The sequence below is a fragment of the Balaenoptera borealis genome (assembly GCF_965194805.1).
Source record: "Balaenoptera borealis genome assembly, chromosome: 13".
In the NCBI taxonomy this organism is placed as follows: Eukaryota; Metazoa; Chordata; class Mammalia; order Artiodactyla; family Balaenopteridae; genus Balaenoptera; species Balaenoptera borealis.
Genome location: NC_138870.1, coordinates 95,656,012 through 95,674,616, shown reverse-complemented (window position 1 = coordinate 95,674,616; position 18,605 = coordinate 95,656,012). Strand labels below are relative to the sequence as shown.

The window sequence follows — 18,605 nt, the reverse complement described above, 5'->3', positions numbered from 1 at the left end:
TGTCTGCAAAGTGAACCCCAATAAATGCTCTCCACCCACTTTCTCTGCTGGACTTTTCTCCTTAGCACTTATCTATCTTAGCACTGTCTATTTCCTTTCTTCATCGTGTTTTCTGTCTTCCTCCCCCACTGGAATGTAAGCTCGGTGAGGATGAGGAATTTCAGCTATTTGGTTCACCGATGTATCCTCAAGACTTGAAAGAGTAACTGGCACATAGGTGTTCAATCAACATGGATTGAATAAATGAATGAGTTGAAACTATTATTCATAAGCTTTATGGATGAAGGGGTGCAGGAATGTGCTCAACATTGCACAGCGAGTGTGTGTGGGAGGGGAGCCAGATCATACTTTTAGTGAAGGCTCTAGGCTCGCCTCACTGAGTCCTGGAGAGCAGGGATTGGTGAGGGAGTCAGGAGGTGGCTATGCAGGTAGGGCCTGGCCCAAACTGGGTGTCAGGGTAGAAGGTGTGGAAGGAAGGATCTGAGGATGGTGACAAAGGTGAGGATGCTGAAAAGAAGGAGGACCAACACAGGAAACAGGAAATGCAGGAATTGGGCCTTTGGCAGCTGTTCCCTTCTCCACCATTTGCAAATGTGTTCCTCTGAGTGACTTGGGGAACCCCTAGGAGGGGGTGGGCAAGTAGAGCTGAGCTGTCCTTGAAGCAGCTATAATCAACTAATCCAACTGCTGGTTTTCTCTGAGGTGGCTACCTGTGTCAAAATCTCCTGGGGAACTAATGAAGAATTCAGGCTCCTGGGCAACCTCATATTCAAGTAGGACTCCCGGGATGTGGCCCAGGAATTTGCAGTCCAAAGTTAGCGTTATCCTATGCTCAGTCCACCCCCAGCTCCCTGAACCTCCTTTGCCTGCTCTGGTTCCTCAAAGACCTTAGATCCGAGATGTGCACGTCTGGGGTAATACAGACCCACCCGATGGTCTGACTGCGCGGTGTGGATGATCACTGCAGCTTAGCGGGATCCTGGTGTCCGACCTCCCTCTGCCCCAGCTCTTCTTAACATCAGCCTCTCCCAGCTCGGTGCTCAGGTATACCAGGTAGGGTCACACTCGCTGTGTGACTGAGTTGTGTGCCAACGGGGTTGGAGGATAAGGGGCTGGGGACTGAAAGGTCTGAGCAACCCCGTTCCGCCCCCCACCCCCATCCATACCCCTTTCCAGCGGGTAGGAAGATCTGGTTTTTACAGAAGGGTGTGGCCACAGAGGCCGATATTATGACCCTCCTTCCACTGGCTGGAAGGAAACTAGAGACCACGGATTTCACCAATAGGAAGGCAATATGCAAATATTGCCCAGCGTTAATTGGCTGATGGACAGAGGCGTGCCATTCATTCTTGTGCTCTGAGACTTGGAGCGTGGAGCACAACTTTGAGGTAGAGGTTGCACTTGGAAGTAATTATTGAACACCCACCTTGTGCCAAGTCCTGTGTCAGGGCATACAGGGGTGAATAAGACCGGCAAGGCACCGCCCTCGTGGAACTTACATTCTAGTAAACTAATAAGAACATAAATAAATGAACAATTTGTTTTCTAAATTTCAGATCTGGGTGGTGCCACGAAGACAATGCACCAGGGAGCTGTAACACCAGCGATGCTGTAACAAGTCCTGCAAGGGTATATTCTAAGAGCAGCAGAGGAGGGCAAGACCAATTACCCTGGTGGTGGAGTGAGAGGTGGAAAGAGGAGGTGCCCTTGAGCATGGAGCTAAAGAAGGAGGAGGAATTTCCTCCCCTAGCTGAGGGGGCAGTATGTGGGAAGTACATACTGAACTTTAGGAACCCCAGGAACTGTGAGGTAGATGGAGGGAAGAATGTGCAGGGCAGGAGAGAGCAGAGTTATGTGACTTTGGGCAAGTCTTTTACCACTTGAGCCTCAGTTGGCAGAGGATTAAAGATAATATAGAACACATAGTATATATGTGCACTCAATAAATGCTAAATAAAGAAAGCTCCAGGTGGTGACCACTACTGTCATACTGGGAGAGCCCCTCAATTGTGTTCCCTAGATTTAGGGCTTTGGTCTTACCCCTCTCTCTTCCCTTTCCCCCAAAGCTTATACCTTCAGGGCTTCTGTCTTCACTTCTCCCCCTGGAACTTAGCACACTGGCATTTTGTCTTCCTGCCTCCCTAGGGGACAAGGACTCCAAATAGAGCAGGAAAGACTTGGATAAGCTCCAAGAAAGGACTTCCTTCTCTTTTTGTCCGAGTTGCAGCTGCTCAGAGGAGGGGACAGCGTGCATTTCCCACAGATTTAGAAACTTCTGGAGCTGGAAGAAAGGTTTGCGATAACATATATAGTCCAGAGCTTTTTTTTTTTAATTTAATTCTTTTTTTTTAGATTTTTTTTGATGTGGACCATTTTTAAAGTCTTTATTGAATTTGTTACAATGTTGCTTCTGTTTTATGTTTTGGGTTGGGTTTTTGGACACGAGGCATGTGGGATCTTAGCTCCCTGACCAGGGATCGAACCCATACCCCCTGCATTGTAAGGTGTAACCACTGGACCGCCAGGGAAGTCCCTAGTCCAGAGCTTTTAAATTTTTTTTTTTTTTGACAGATATCAAATGTAAGAAATGCACTTTACATCAGGACCAGCTGAACTCAAGTTTTATGGAGGCTGAAGTTTGTAAAATTTAGGGACCTCTTTAAAAAAAAAGAATATAAAATTATGTATGCAAAATCAGGTATTTATTTAGAGCAAAAAAATAAATTCCTATAAATTACAAACTTTAAAAGTCTGACTGGGATTTCCCTGGTGGTCCAGTGGTTGAGACTCTGAGCTTCCACTGCAGGGATTGGAGGTTCAATCCCAGGCCAGGGAACTAAGATCCCGCGTGCCGTGTGGCGTGGCCAAAACAAACGAACAAAAAATAAAAAGTAAAAAAAAAGAGTCTGACAAACACCATAATCATAAAGTCAGAACAATAAGAAATTTTCACTAAACTACCTGACATATTGCTTTACTACCTTTTTTCCTGCAATTTGAGGATGCATGCTTTTCATATAGCAGTGACTTTCTTATATTTTCTATAAAGAGAAAGAAAAGTCAGGCTTCTAGCATGTTTGATCAAAATGTTTTTTGTTTTATTATTTTAGAAAAGTTTTTCTCAGCTTTACAATCAGTTTTTGGTAATGTCATGTAAACCTAAAATGTTTAATTTTGTCAAATTTGGGAAAGACAAATTTTCTGTGTGGTTTCACTAGGAGCCGCAGACTTTGTCAGAACAAAATGTGGTGTGTATGAGACAGAAGCCCATGAGTCATGATATATAAAACATTTGAAGACATACACAGATGTACTTGCTATGCACAGTACTGTTATGGGTTGGTGTCCTACAACAGAGGCATCCTGGTTAATTCTATTGCACATGATTCTCCCACCCCAAAAAGAAAATAGCATGTGGTGCGTTTATAATTAGATATGCTGTGCTATTAATTGTGTTCCCAATGGCGTGGACTTTTGCTGTAACTAGATCAGTGGGAACTCGATCCTCCACATGTAATTTTACACGTCTGAGAATTGGAAGAGTTTTCCATAGACTGGCTTCTGGCTCTATACAACGCAGACCTGGGTTCTCCTCCACTGCCCACATTCTTCCCACGTCAGGTGCCTAGGTGTCATGGTGACGTAGTGATGTGACCTCTGTCCCTGCACCTTTATGTCAGGACACCAGGTGAATTGACATGGTGACTGGGTATGGGTGATTGGAGTATTTCTGTGAACCATTCCCTACACTAGGATGCTAGCAATCACCTAACTATTCTAGAAGTTGACTGTGAACCTTATAACTATAATCTACTAAACTCAAACTAAATGTATGTCCAACTCAATTTCCCATTAGTTGGATCTCAGAGTAGTCGGACACAGCCTTTGGAAAGAGAAAAGTGTTTTACTGATATGGAACAATCTTCAAGATATATTAAGAGAATAAAAGCAAGGTACGAGACAGTGCGGCACACTTGAAACTGTGTGGTGTGTAGGGTATCTCTGGAAGGAAGCAGGAGAAGGGTATTCGCCTCTGAGTAGCTGTGGAGACCGGGGTGGATGGGGGACTTGCTTTTCCCTGTAAAGCCCTTTTGAGCTTTGTGAAGTGTTTTTTAAATCGCATGCATGTCTTCTTTTTCTTTTCTTTCTCTCTCTTTTTTTTTTTAAGATAAATGCTTAGCAGTTGACAATCTATTTTTCAACCTAATTTAGTTTGTTCTCTTAGTGGCCAGCAGGAGGAGGCAAATGCTTTCTCTCTCTTGGAGAGAGGTTTCCCCTTCTACAACCTTCAGAAAACACCATGGCTGTGCCCTGTAGCTGGAACCCAGACTCCAGGTGGGGTCTTAAAAGGAAAATAAGTGAAAATAAGTTGTCATTACGAACTCTAGGGAATCTCTGACTTTTAAAATAGCTTTATTGAGATATAATTCACATGCCGATCAGGAGCTGGGCGCAGGTGGGAATTCTCGGTTGGGAGTTGCAATCCAGGTGTTGCTTCTGTACTCCATGGATCTGCCGCATCAGCTGTGACCAGGCCATTAAGGCATCCAAGCCCCCATTGTCCACAGGAAGACTGGGTGCTCTGGACACAGGAACCGGGCTCAGGGCTGAGGTCTCCTCTCCCCCAGGAAGGGCACTCCAGGACTACCCAAGTAACAGAAACAGTTTGCTTTATTGTTTAATTTCTAGAGAGATGTTCTCTATGGAAAAAATGTTCCTCTTGCCACTTATAAGAAGCAGAACATAGAACATTATGGTCTCTTGTGTAAATGCACCCAGTACCACATGTTCATAGGTAGGTATGACCCTGAGAAGGAGCCTCCCTGATCCAAAGGACCTGGGTAACATGCTGGGAGGGCGTGGGGGGAAGAGGAAGTGAAGGGGCAATGCATCACTGGATTGGAGCCACCGAAAATACCCCCCTTCTGAGCCCTGTGATGAGTGGTTCTTGCTGCTGATCTACCATCCAACCACCCATTCGTCCATCCACCCCTCACCCACCCACCCAACCACCTATTCACCTTTTCATCCTCCCATGCACTCATCCATCCATCCAGCCATCCATCCATCCATCCATCCATCCATCCACCCTTGAGTTAAGATCAACCTGATAAGGTCCAGCCAAGAGCTGAGGAAGAGTTCTAGGTGGAGGGAACAGCAAGGACAAAGTCTTGAGGCTGGAATGAGTTTGGCGAATCCACGGGTCAGCCTGGCCAGGGGGCATGTGTGATGAGATGAGCCTGCAAGGTGGACAGGACTGGATCGGCGGGACCTTGTCAGCCAAGGTGGGAGTTTGGATTTGTTCTAAGTGTGAGGAGAAGCCTGGAGGGTTTCGAGCAGGAGAGTGGGGTGTTGTCATTTCCATTTTATAAAGACCCCAATGGGTGGTGAAAAGATAGTGGGGGCAGGAGCGGAGAAGGGGAGACAGTGAAGTGGCTGTGACCCACCCCTTTCTCCCACAAGGGCCCTCCCCAATTCCAGGTGAGGCGAGGATGACCCAGGAGCTCCAGTGGACCTAGGCAGTCCTGGAAGGATGCGCACTGGGAGTGTGGCCAGGTGCAGCCAGCAGCTGGGGTTCAGGGTGAGGCCACAGAACCCGGCGATCAGGTTAAACAGGGAAGATCCCTGGACCAGATGAGGTAAGAGCTCTGTGGATGTCCGTTGAAGGACAGACGGTCGGCTGGTCAGAGATGCAGAAGCAGGGCTGGACATCCAAGCAGACCTGAAGTTAATATTTAATAACAGTGAACATTTATTTATTCAGCTGAACATGGGTCGGCACAGTGATTAGCACTTCGCGTACGTTCTCCCTTAAGGCCCACATCTGCCCTGTGAGGTGTGACCGTGACAGTTCCCATTTTGCAGATGGACCAGCTGAAGCCCAGAGAGGTTATGTGACTTGCCCAAGGTCACACAGCTATAGACAGACCTCCTTGTGCCTGAGGCTAACACAACTGAAGAAAGATAGTGGGAATAAGAGGGGCTTTTCTCTGTATAAGGACTGGAAAGCACAGATCATAAGCCCTAGATCTGTCCAGGGGAAAACAGGGCCCCGATCTTGCTGGTGTGATCATTTGGCCCCTTGAGATGGTACATCTGGCTGTCACCAGCGTCTTTCTCCTTACCCATCATGCTCTAGTCCCAGGCTCCCTGGGCTCTGGGAGGATGGACGCTGGCTTCCCAAGGAGAACTGTCCTCCAGGGGCGGGGGAAGGGATGTGCTCACCAGCCAGAGTCCAGGCTCTTAGATGCTGCTTGTTGCAGATTCGCTCCGAGCTTCTGCTCTCTCCACTGTCCTGGATACTTGGCTTCATCGTCTCAGGTGAAACCTCTGCCCATTTAGGAATCCTCCCTCAAAGCAAGGAAGGAAGACATTTGTTTCTTTACTTAATTTTTAGCATCTATTATGCGCCCCACATGCTACATAGGTTAACTTTTTTAATTTAAAAAATCTTTAAAAATTCTCACAATCGGGAATTCCCTGGTGGTCCAGTGGTTAGGACTCCGCGCTTCCACTGCAGGGGGCACGGGTTTGATCCCTGGCTGGGGAACTAAGATCCTGCATGCTGCATAGCCCTAAAAAACCAAAACAAACAAACAAACAAAAATTCTCACAGTCACCCCGTGAAGAAGATACTATTAGCTCCCTTTCACAAATGAAGAAACTGAGGCTTGAAGTGACCTGACGTGGCTCCTCAGCTTGCAGGTGACAGAGCCAGGATGTGTTATTTGCCTATTTGTTGCCAAAAGCTCGGTGCTTTCCATGAGCCCCGTCCTGGCACCTCCTGGTCTCAGAAAGAGGAAGTTGGAGAGAGAATGAGCAGGGAGGGAAGTGTGGACAGACATCACTGATGAGTTGATTTGTTTGTTCTTTGGGAGGAGAAGGACAGGAGAGGAGATAGGCAGGGATCCCACAGACCTCAGGACCAAAGTCCCCCAACAGCAGGAGGCCTGGTGGGTGACAGTTACTGGAAGCCACAGGCCAAACTCTCCATTAGGCCCAGCAGAACACAGTGGCTCAGGCCCAGACAATTTAGGGGCCCACCAAAATGTTTTAATCTCTTATAAAATCAGAAGAGGAATTCCCTGGCTGTCCAGTGGTTAGGGCTCCATGCTTCCACGGCAGGGGGCACAGGTTCCATCCCTGGTCAAGGAACTAAGATTCCATTTGTCACGTGGTGTGGCCAAAAAAATAAAATCAGAAGAGAAAATGAACTTTCAGGTGGACAAAAGTGTTTTAATAAATAGCATTGAGGGACTTCCCTGGTGGCTCAGTGGTTAAGAATCCGCCTGCCAACGCAGGGGACACGGGTCGATCCCTGGTTGGGGAAGATACCACATGTCGCGGAGAGCTAAGCCTGTGTGCCACAAGTACTGAAGCCTGCGCACCTAGAGCCCGTGCTCCGCAACAAGAGAAGCCACTGCAGTGAGAAGCCCTCGCACCGCGACGAAGTGTAGCCCCCGCTCACTACAACTAGAGAAGGCCCATGCGCAGCAACGAAGACCCAACGCAGTCAAAAATAAATAAACGAATACATTTATTTATTTAAAAAATATATATATGTAACATTGATATATTTATTCAATGCAGTCATAAAATACAATTAAATATATGTATGTTTATGTCTATGTGTGTATAATATATATTTTCTAATGGAGGAAGGGACCCATGAAGGCAGAAATACCTCAGGCTCACAAAAGTCATGATGGGGCCCTGGGAGTTTGCAAGGAGAACATTCCCACAGGCCTGGGTCTCAGACCTGGCCGCCAGGTGGAGGTGAGCAGCCTTCCTCCCAGCTGACACAGGTAGGGCACTGGGCTCCTGATAATAATGACAAATGTTTTCTGTTAACTATTAACGAAGTGCCAGGCTTTGTCTCCCTTAATCCTCACAACACTTATTGCTCTCATTTTACAGAGGAGGAGACTGAACTCAGAGAGGTTGGAACAAAGATTCCAGAGCTATACTGACCTCTAAATGACATTGGAGAACCCCCTCTGGCCCCAGGAATCTGGGACTTTCTGAAGCCTTCCATTGGGGTGTCATTAATTATTTTCTAGTCGTTTCCTGTGTCCAAGCTTGTCTCTCTACTAGACTTGGCCTCTTTAAGGCCTGGCTTTATTTTGTACTTTTCTTCTATGGGGCCCTCAATCCCATGCATTTGAATCAAGTCTTTTGTGCTTTTGTTCCATGAGGGAGACCCTGTGTGGCCAGCTAGGCCATGTCCTCCTTGGCACCTCAGAGGTGGACACACCAGCAGCTTTGTTACGGCTGCTCCTCACTGTTGTCCCTCAGCGCAGCCTGGTGGCCTGGTGTACAATTCAGTGAAGGCAGATCTGTAAGGGCCCATCATGAAGTCCTGGGAACTTGCTTTTGTAGCCGCTTTATTCACTTAACACTGTACCATGAGCAAGGAACCACGGCCATTGAGGGTCTCCTCAAATTGTGATTTCTGATGGCCGCATAATAGTTCATTTATATTTTCTTAGCACCATTAACTTAGCCAATCCTGTAGTATTGATGTTTCACTTTCTAACTCTTCCCTGATGATGATGATGATTTTTGCTATTCAGTCAGTCAGTCAATAAATATTTATTAAGCATGTACTAAGTGCTGAGAACAACTTTCTGATCATCTGGCTTGATTCAAGGGTAACATTTGGAATATTGAGCAGAACATCTGAAAATCTACGAGAAGGGGCCAAAGTAGTAGGTAGAGGAAAATTCATAGCTTTAAATACAGTTATTAGTAAGAAGAAAAGATGAAAAGTCAATGAACTAAACATTCACCTCAAGAAGTTAGAAAAAGAGCAATAAAAGAAAAAGTTAAAAAAAACTCTAAAAGTTAATTAGCATAAAAGCAGAAAATAATGAAGGAAACAAAACCAAGAGCTGGTTCTTTAAAAAGAACAAGGTAGTAGAATGTCTAGGGACATGTGCGGACTGCAGATTCTTTATTTATTTATTTTAAAAATTTATTTATTTTAAAAATATATTTATTTATTTTTGGCTGCTTTGGATCTTCGTTGCTGCATATGGGCTTTTTTTAGTTATAGCGAGCAGGGGCTGCTCTCGTTGTGGTGCACGGGCTTCTCATTGCAGTGACTTATCTTGTTGCAGAGCATGGGCTCTAGGTACACAGGCTCAGTAGTTGTGGCATGCGGGCTCAGTAGTTGCGGCACACGGGCTTAGTTGCTCCGCGGCATGTGGGATCTCCCCGGCCCAGGGATTGAACCCGTGTCCCCTGCATTGGCAGGTGGATTCTTAACCACTGTGCCACCCAGGGAAGTCCCTGCAGATTCTTTAGTCAGGAGGCTTTCATGAGTATTATTTCTCCCACCAAACTTCTGATAACAATTGCTTGGCAAAGTGTATTACTTATCTACTGCTGTGTAACAAATTAACCAGAACTTAGGGACTTAAAATAAGAAACACATTTCTTACAGTTTCTGGGATCAGGAATCCAGACAGGACTTAGCTGGGTGCCTTCTGGCTCAGGGTCTCTCACAAGGCTGCAGTCAAATTGTTGGTGACACCAGCCATCCCAAGGCTCAAATGGGAGAAGATCCGCTGCCAAGTTCACTCACATGGGTATTGGCAGGGCTCAGGTCCTCATCACTGGTTGGCCGGAGACGTCAGTTCTCTGGCACATGGACTTCTCCATAGGACTACTGATAACATGGCTCACTTGCTTCTTCCCCCAGAGCTAGGGCAGAGAGAGAGAGAGAGAGAGAGAGAGAGAGAGAGAGAGAGAATGAGAGAGAGTGAGAGAGCAGTCTTTTTGTAGTCTTTCTTTTCATAATCAGTCTTTTGAAACCTAATCTTCTAGCATTCTGTTCTAGAATTCTAGTATGCTATTAGAATTGGGTCACTGGGTCTAGCCTCGCTCAAGGGGAGCCAGTTATACACGGGTGTGAATACCAAGAGTAGGGATCACTGGGGGCCAGCTAAGAGGTTGCCACCACACAAAGGGTTTAAGATCATACTCCTCCTGGAGGTCAAATATTGTTTTTGCTAAGTGAGGGCAGTGTAACATGCCTTGGCAGTCATCTGAGCAATGGGTTGGTAGACAAGGCAAGCTCTGCTACTTGTTAGTTGTATGAGGCCTGGGAACCTTTGTTCCTCATCTGAAAAATGGGGTAATAGTAAAGATCACCTCCAGAATTTATTGAGTTTATTGTGATGAGGTCTGGAAAAAGTGCTCTGTAAAGCGTAAAATACCCTGCAGAAGGTAGGCATTATTAAGAGAACAAGGTTGGAGATGCAGGTGTCAGTGATTTTTTTCCTTTCCTTTATTAGTATTTTAAAAATCTTCCATTGATGTAAAACATACACACAGAAAAGAGCACAATTCATAAGTGTGGTAATGTTCTCCTGTCTTTAAACATTCTTCTAAAACAAGTGAACTTTTAAGTTCTTTTTACTTTGTGTACTTTCTACTGTGGGCTAGAATTACTGATATCATCAGAAAAATGTCACCTCTACAAGGTGTAGTTTCTGTTGATTAGAGAGTTTCCGTTTATGAAGCACTTTCAACTCCTTATCTTGCTTGGGTTTTACAATGGCCCTGGGAGAAAGATCAAGAAGGGATCAATTTCCTTGCGAGGAAATCCCTCTCGTCTCGGGGCGGGCCGGGGACTGAAGGTGGCGTCCTCTGTGAGTGCTGCGCAGTGAGCCACCTGTCAGCTCCTGGCACAGAAGGGCCTTCAGCAGGGCTGGCCCACCAGCACCCCACCCAGAGTGGCTACCGCCAGCTCTAATGGAAAACTCTCCAGCTTGCCAGACCAGGGCTCTAGAAAAATTCTACTTCTGGGAATCCGCCTTAAAAAAATTGTCATGATGCTGCCAGACGTTATGTGCAAATAATTGAATGCAGTAGCATTTTAAATAGCAAACACTTGGAATTAATGTAAGTGTTCAGCAGAAGGAAATAGGTTGAATAAATTTAGTCATTGAAAGGTAGAGTATTTCACTGCCATTAATATATAGTTCTGAAATATAGATTTGTGGGCTTTAATGTTTACTGAATGAAGCAGGATCAACAATTGAATAGACAACGTGTGTCTATGATATAAATCCATTGAAAACCGCATGGAAGGAAATGTGCCAATAAAATAAGCAGGCTCCATCCTGGTGGTGGGATTATGAGTGATCGTATTTCTTTTTTTTTTTTTTTTTTTAAGTTTTTATTTATTTATTTATGGCTGTGTTGGGTCCTCGCTTCTGCGCGAGGGCCCTCTCCAGTTGCGGCGAGTGGGGGCCACTCTTCATCGCGGTGCGCGGGCCTCTCATTATCGCAGCCTCTCCCGTTGCGGAGCACAGGCTCCAGACGCGCAGGCTCAGTAATTGTGGCTCACGGGGCCAGTTGCTCCGCGGCATGTGGGATCTTCCCAGACCAGGGCTCGAACCCGTGTCCCCTGCATTGGTAGGCAGATTCTCAACCACTGCGCCACCAGGGAAGCCCCGTATTTCTTTTTATTTAATATCTCTAACTGACTATGGTAAGTATGTCAATTACATAAGTAGCAGGGGTAAAGAGCAAAGCACGGAAATCCCATTACCCACCCCACCCTCCCCAGCCCTCCCACTCCCTTCCCTACTTAGTTTGCTATTGATACTTCTAGATGTTTTCTTTGAATCCACCATGTATTGCTTTTAAAACTTTCACAGACAATCAGAAAAATCATGAGGTGAGGGGAGAAAACAAAAGACTCTCAAAATGAATCTGGACATCATAAAAGTATAGAGATTTTTACACACAAGTCTCTCTGTTTAAGGATGAGAAAGTGGGGCTCAGGGTTGTGGGGTAGCCTGCCAAGCTCACATGGTTTGTGCCCGCTCCTGGCGCCCAGTTCAGCGCTGCTTCTGGGGTCACATGCCCTCGAGATCCGGGAGGAGGCTGGGAAGCTGGGCTGGAGGGAGGCCAGGAGGATGCTCTGTGCTGAGTGGGCCGGGCCAGGGTGAGGAGCCTTCTGCCTGTTTGTTCTGGGTACCAGGAGATGTGGGTGGAGAAACACCCTGGCAGAAAGGACCAAAGTCCTCATTTATGGCCTTGGGGGAGTTAATGTGTAATATTCTAGGATATAAGCTGGACTGTGAGGTGAGACCCTGAGCCCAGATCTCCAGGAGCCACCGAGGGCTGCCGTCAGGAGCTGCCACCATGTCGGTGAGGATGCCGGCTCCCCACTGCCCACCTCCTCCAACCCTCTGCCTCTTCGCCTGAGTGGGGGTGGGGTGGATGCTGGCGGAAAAGCATCGCTGCCCCTCCAGCCTCCGTTTCCTCATCTGTATACTGAGGAAGTTGGACAGATCACCTCCACAGCCCACACCCTTTTTTTTTTTTTTAAATGAGTTTTGTACATTAGAATCATTTGGGGTGCTTGCTACAAATATACATGTTTAAGGTCACATCCCAAGAGTTTTTAAAAAAATTTTTTTATTTATGGCTGTGTTGGGTCTTTGTTTCTGTGCGAGGGCTTTCTCTAGTTGCGGCAAGTGGGGGCCACTCTTCATCGCGGTGCACGGGCCTCTCATTATCTCGGCCTCTCTTGTTGCGGAGCACAGGCTCCAGATGCGCAGGCTCAGTAATTGTGGCTCACGGGCTTAGTTGCTCCGCGGCATGTGGGATCTTCCCAGACCAGGGCTCGAACCCGTGTCCCCTGCATTGGCAGGCAGATTCTCAACCACTGCGCCACCAGGGAAGCCCCCCACCCCCTTTTAAAAAAAGTATTTATTTATTTACTTGGCTGCGCCGGGTCTCAGTTGCTGCACGCGTGGGATTTTTAGTTGTGGGCATGTGGGATCTGTTCCCCAACCAGGGATCGAACCAGGTCCCCTGCATTGGGAGTGTAGAGTCTTAACCACTGGACCACCAGGGAAGTCCCTCCACAGCCCTTTAGCACCGAGGTTCTCTGCTCCCTCCACCACGGTTCTGAGCCTGTTTCTTTCCCCCTCTAGCCTCAGTTTTCTCATCAGTAATTTTTTTTTTTTTTTTTTTTGCCTGTCCCCCTCAGCTTGCGGGATCTTATTTTCCCGACCAGGGATCAAACCCGGGGCCCCCTGCAGTGGAAGCACTGGAGTCCTAACCTCTGGACCGCCAGGGAATTCCCTCTCATTAGAAATATTAATCGTGGCAATAATAGTAACTGCTAACATCTATAGACAACTTTAACCTATTAAAGATGAAGAAACTGAGACTCGAAGATTAACTTGCCCAAGATCACAATCTGTAAATTGCAGGGGTTGAGGTTCTTTGAGGTCCCTCGCTAATTCTTTGATTGCAAACCCTGCTCTGCCATAGCCTACTGTGTGGCCTTGGACAAGGTACTTGGACAAGGTACCCTCTCTGAGCCTCAGTCTCCCATATTTGGGGACTTGGATCACAGATGGCATCTTCTGAGGATGGTATATTGGTTTCCTGCGGCTGCCATAACAAATTTACTCTCTCACAGTTTTGGAGGCTTGGGGTCTGAAATCCAGGTGTTGACAGGGACATGCTCTCTCTGAAGGCTCTAGGGGAGGATTCTTTCATGTCTTTTCCAGCTTCTGTTGGTTGCTGGCAATCTGTAGCCATCCTTGGCTTGTAGCTGTATTCCTCCAATCTCTGCCTCCTTCTTCACATGGTCTTTTCTGTGTGTCTGTGTTTCTGGGTCCAAATTTCCCTCTTCTTATAAGGACACCAGTCATATTGGATTTAGGGCCCACCCTCAGCCACTATGACCTCACCTCAACTTGGTCCTATTTCCAAATAGGTCTCATTCACAGGCTCCGAGTAGACATGGTTTTCTGGGAGACAATATTCAAGTCAGCACAGGTGGGGTGCAGGGTGTGGATGTGACTGGAGGGTCCAGCGTGGATGGCACGGTGCTCTCCGCACCCTCTGCCTCCCAGTGAGGACCTCTGTGCCCAGAGACTTTCCCTACTTTCTCCTTCCCCTGGTCGTCTCATCCCTCCCTTTTTTTCCTCCTTCCTCAGAGACCACCTAGTCCAAATCTCTTATATTAAAGATGGGGGAACCGAGGTCCAGAAGGTGGCACAGCTGGCCCCTAGTCATTTGGCCAGTTAGGAGCAGAGCTGGCACTAGATCCTGACCCCTGACACCTGCCCCCACCCCGACCCCAGCTTTGCCTCCCTGTCTCTCTCTGGGCTTCAGACTTTGTTAAGCAGGGGGGTCAGGCCCCCTCTCATGGGCATCCCTGTTTGTCCAGATGCACCCCGAGCCCAGCTTTTCTCATGCCCCTGCCCTGCAGCAGCCTTGGGGTCTCGGGTTCTTCTGTTTGAGCCAGGCAGCCACCAGGACGTACAGGGGCAGCGGGGGTGCTTCTCCCCATCCCAGTCCCACCCTGACTGTCCCAGGGTCCTGGTGGGTGGTGCATGCAACTAGGAGGAGACAGGAGAGTCCTCACGCCATCTGGTGGGGATTGTGCATGCCGCAGGGCACACCGCTGTGAGGGTCTGCTTGGCGGCAGGGCGCCCATGTTCCTCTTTGGGACGGACTGGATAACCTCTCGAAGGAAGGCATTCTCTGTCTATCTGTGAGAGGCTGAAGGAGAATTTTAATCCAGTCTGGCCGGTGATCCAGCTGTTCCCCTAAGTGCCCATCTGAGGAGTTAGGCTTCCTGCCTCCGAATCCCACTTTCTCGAAGGCAGGGAGATTTCCCCCCACCCAGGGGACGTCTGGCCACGTCTGGAGACATTTTTGGTCGTCACAACTTGGGGGGAGGGTGCTACTGGCACCTGGTGGATAGAGACCAAGGATGCTGCTCTACCACCTACAGCACACAGGACAGACCCACAGGAGTGATCCAGCCCAAATGTCCAGGGTGCCGAGGCTGGGAAACCCTGCTCTGGGGCATCATAGGGTCTGACGTGCTGTGAGGCTGCACGCTGCTGGGCTTGGCAAGCCCTCTTTCGGGCCTTCCTTTTTTTTTTTAAAATTTGTTTTATTTATTTATTTATTTAGGCTGCGTTGGGTCTTCGTTGCTGCGCGCGGGCTTTCTCTAGTTGCGGCGAGCGGGGGCTACTCTTTGTTGTGGTGCGTGGGCTTCTCATTGCGGTGGCTTCTCCCCTTGCGGAGCACGGGCTCTAGAGCGCAGGCTCAGTAGTTGTGGCTTGTGGGCTCCAGAGTGCAGGTTCAGCAGTTGTGGCGCACGGGCTTAGTTGCTCTGCGGCATGTGGGATCTTCCCGGACCAGGGCTCAAACCCGTGTTCCCTGCATTGGCAGGCGGATTCTTAACCACTGCGCCACCGGGGAAGCCCTCAGGCCTTCCTTTTAAAATGCACTGCCTCCAGGAGAACCGGGCAACCCTACCCCTGTGTATGAACTGGCAGATTATTTTCCCTCTTCGTGGAAAGGAGGCAGCTGCCAGCAGGGGAATATTGATCCTCCCCCCCACGGACACCGCCCTTGACTTTCAGCAAAGCGCCCCGGTCCCACGAGTTGGTTCAGGGCTTCCCAGGTGTGCTCCCTCCAGAAAAAAAAAAAAAAAAAAAAATCAGTGAACAGAAATCCCACAATGTAAATGTGTTCTCCCATAAAGTGTTCTAAATATTTGGTGGCTGCTGTATCCTGTCTGGCCCAACCTCACACCCTCCAACCATGGATGTGAAAACTGGACATTTTCTCGGGCTGGGATAATGAGCTTTGAAAACCCAGCTTTGAGAGCCTCCCTCTAACCGTAGTAAAGTTGTGGGAACCCCTGCTATACGAAATTCAGACAGTGCCAAGGTCGATGGAAAAATAGGAAGCAGATGGATACTGTAGTAGCAATAAATAAGCACAATGACCACGGTCCCTTGATTTGCTTTTAGCCTGTGCCCTATTTGTGGGCTTCACAAACGTGAGCTCTCATCCTCCCAACCAGCTCAAAGGAGGCGCTATTAACCTCAGGGCCTCCAACAGCATCTGTTACACAGTGGACGCTCGGCAACTGGTTCTGAATGAATAAATCAAATTAGCCCATTTTATAGATGAGGAAAGTGAGGTATGGAGAGGGATTTTGATGGACATGTTCAGACATGTGACTTATGGAGTTTTATAGATTCTTCATTTGGGATGGGCCTAGACCTGCCTGTGATACAGTCATTTTCTGTCAGTAAAATGACTCCAAGTTTGTGCAAGAACTAAGCACATCCTTGTTAGGGGGATTTTGCAGAGGGCACTGTGCATCATCACTTAAACACTTTTGGGAACAGTGAAGTGGGCAGGAGTCATTCTATCCATTTCATAGATGGGCAAACTGAGCTTCCCTCAGCTGGGCCCTATGTCTCCAGATCTGGCTGTTCTTCAGGCTGCAGTGGATGAGAGTGAAGCAAAATGGGCAAGAGGGGGGTTCCGGGAAGCTTTGATCTGAGCACTCTGGCTCTTTCCCTTGCCAGCTCCGTGCTCTCATGTGGGCAGAGGGAGAGTGAGGCCTGGGGCCAGGTCGGGATGGGATGATGCTGGTGAATGGGCTTCACCAGCAGAAGAGCGCTGGGCACGTGTGTGATTGATTTGTGTGGGTTGTTTCTCTGTTGGCGCAGGGGAAATTTGAGATTATGAACATGGACATGAAGGAGGGGACAACCCTGAAGATCAAGGGCAAGATCGCAGATGATGCTGATGGGTGAGCCAGTGGGGGGGCAGGTGAGGCAGGAGGGGGAGGGGGGCTGCCCACAGACCTGGAACAGGCTGGGAAGGGCAGCCTTGTGAAATGGTCGGACAACGAGAGTGACCTCAGACCAGGGGCCTTCTGTACACTCTTGCACGCTCTCACCCCCTCCCACACCCCTGCTGGCTCCTCTTCTGTTAGGGCTGCTTTCACATCTGAGGCTTCAGAATTCACAGCGGATGCCATGTGCTCAGTTCCTTGGCCCCAACAGACACTGAAGGGGCAGGTGAGAAATCTCGGAAGCTCTGCCCAGTCCTCTGTGAGTCAGGTGCCTCTACTGAAGGCCCAAACCCCCAGGGAACCACCCTCTTGACCCAGCTGAAGGGTCAGAGGCCGGCCTTTCACACACATTATACCAGTGACAGCCGCCAGGGGCCGCCAAGTGGTCTTGTTTGCCTTCTCTCCATTAGAATCCGAGGCATTTCTCCGCCTCAGATGTCACAGCTCAGCGTTAGCCTCTCCTGTGTGCAGGACAATGTCAGCATTTCTTGGGACTGATCTCCATCAACTTTTGGTTGGGGAAGGGCAGGCAGACACATTGTGTAGGAACCAAGAGAAAAATCACCCCTTTCTCCTGCGTGGGTCCCTAAGGGTTGCAGAAATGTGGGATACCTCTGGTCTGAGACGTCCCAATGAAGGCACCCCATGACTCAGAACGTCCCACTCTCAGGGATCCTGAAGGTCTAACTCAGGCCCCTGTAGTGATCTTTTCAAGAGATCACACAACTCCTGACTGCATACCTCTAATGACAGGGAGCTCACCACTTTAGGTGTCCAACTATTTATGGCCAAACTTAATGGGTCTTCAGATAGTTGAATACAGCAATTCTTTCCCCCAGGATAGACACCTTCATTTCCTGAAATGTCACTATTAGTTACCCTCTTGTCAGGAACCTTAGTCTGTGCTCTAAATGGAATGTGATAATCCAGTGCCAAGTCTGATCAAGTTGTCACCTCCCTTGTTTTAAGGTACAGACCTCAATTAACACAACCTTTGGTGATGCTTCCAGTATGTGGTCAACCCTGCGACCCAAGCTGTTTTAGCCAGGGCTGGCCCCTTATTCTCACCTGTTACTCCTTCCCCTGCAGCTTTGTGATTAATCTGGGCCAGGGGACAGATAAACTGAACCTGCATTTCAACCCACGTTTCGGTGAATCCACTGTTGTCTGCAACTCACGGGATGGCAACAGCTGGGGGCAGGAGCAACGGGACAGTCACATGTGCTTCAGCCCGGGATCAGAGGTCAAGGTGAGGTCAAAGGCGGGAGGGGCCTGAGGAGGATATCAAGGGGAGAGCCCAGATGGTAGGGCACCCTGGCCTAGACACGGGCTGGGACCGTCTGAGCCACCAGGCACTGCCGTGGCCCCTTACCAGGGTGCTCCTGCCTCCCTGATGCTTTCCCTCCCACTACAGCTCCTCGTGACCTTCGAGAACAACGAATTCAAGGTGAAGCTGCCAGACGGGCACCAGTTGACCTTTCCCAACAGGCTGGGCCACGACCACTTGAGCTACCTGAGTGTGCAGGGCGGGTTCAACATCTCCTCCTTCAAGCTAGACTGAGGGCGGCACCTCACCAGAACGCAAGACCCCGGAGCGCATTCCCGCTCCTGACCCCCAGCTACCGCCAGTCACGAGGAATCAGCAGCCCTTGGGTCCCAGCTTCCCATCTGCTGTTCCTAACCCTCTGCGCTCATCCCCCAAGGCTAAGAACCAACAAAAGAATCCACCTTTATAGAGTCTTTCCGTGGTAGGAACTGTGGTGCTTTCCATTATTTTAATGCTCCCAGCATCCTCATGATACAGAAGAGGAAACTGAGGCATAAGGTCCTTGGACTGCCAAGTGGGGGCTGGGGGTTGGGACGTGCTCCCGAACACCTCTAAGCCACCAGTCCTGCCTGCTTGTCCCCTTTTGTCACCAGGGCAAGTGCCAAGCTGCCCTGTGGGATTATGGTTCCA

The 18,605-nt window shown here is 48.6% G+C and overlaps 1 protein-coding gene across 2 annotated transcripts; it reads left to right on the top strand.

Annotated features, from left to right (window-relative positions):
• Positions 1-1,133: 1,133 nt before the first annotated feature.
• LGALS2 (galectin 2) lies at positions 1,134-18,403 on the top strand. 2 transcript variants are annotated; one of them, XM_082352709.1, is made up of 4 exons: positions 1,134-2,292; positions 16,521-16,603; positions 17,738-17,897; positions 18,063-18,403. In XM_082352709.1, exons 2-4 carry the CDS (start codon positions 16,536-16,538, stop codon positions 18,207-18,209), a joined length of 375 nt encoding a protein of 124 aa, XP_082208835.1. In that variant the 5' UTR covers positions 1,134-2,292; positions 16,521-16,535; the 3' UTR covers positions 18,210-18,403. The 2 variants fall into 2 exon arrangements, with proteins under 2 accessions (XP_082208835.1, XP_082208834.1); XM_082352708.1 differs by lacking the exon at positions 1,134-2,292 and adding an exon at positions 11,641-12,165.
• The last annotated feature ends 202 nt before the right edge of the window (positions 18,404-18,605 follow it).

Bases quoted from the DNA above. Each gene is read 5' to 3' on its own strand.
- LGALS2 (XM_082352708.1), top strand. The intron at 16,604-17,737 runs GTGAGCCAGTGG...CTTCCCCTGCAG, and splicing joins ATCGCAGATGATGCTGATGG to CTTTGTGATTAATCTGGGCC. The intron at 17,898-18,062 runs GTGAGGTCAAAG...CTCCCACTACAG, and splicing joins GCCCGGGATCAGAGGTCAAG to CTCCTCGTGACCTTCGAGAA.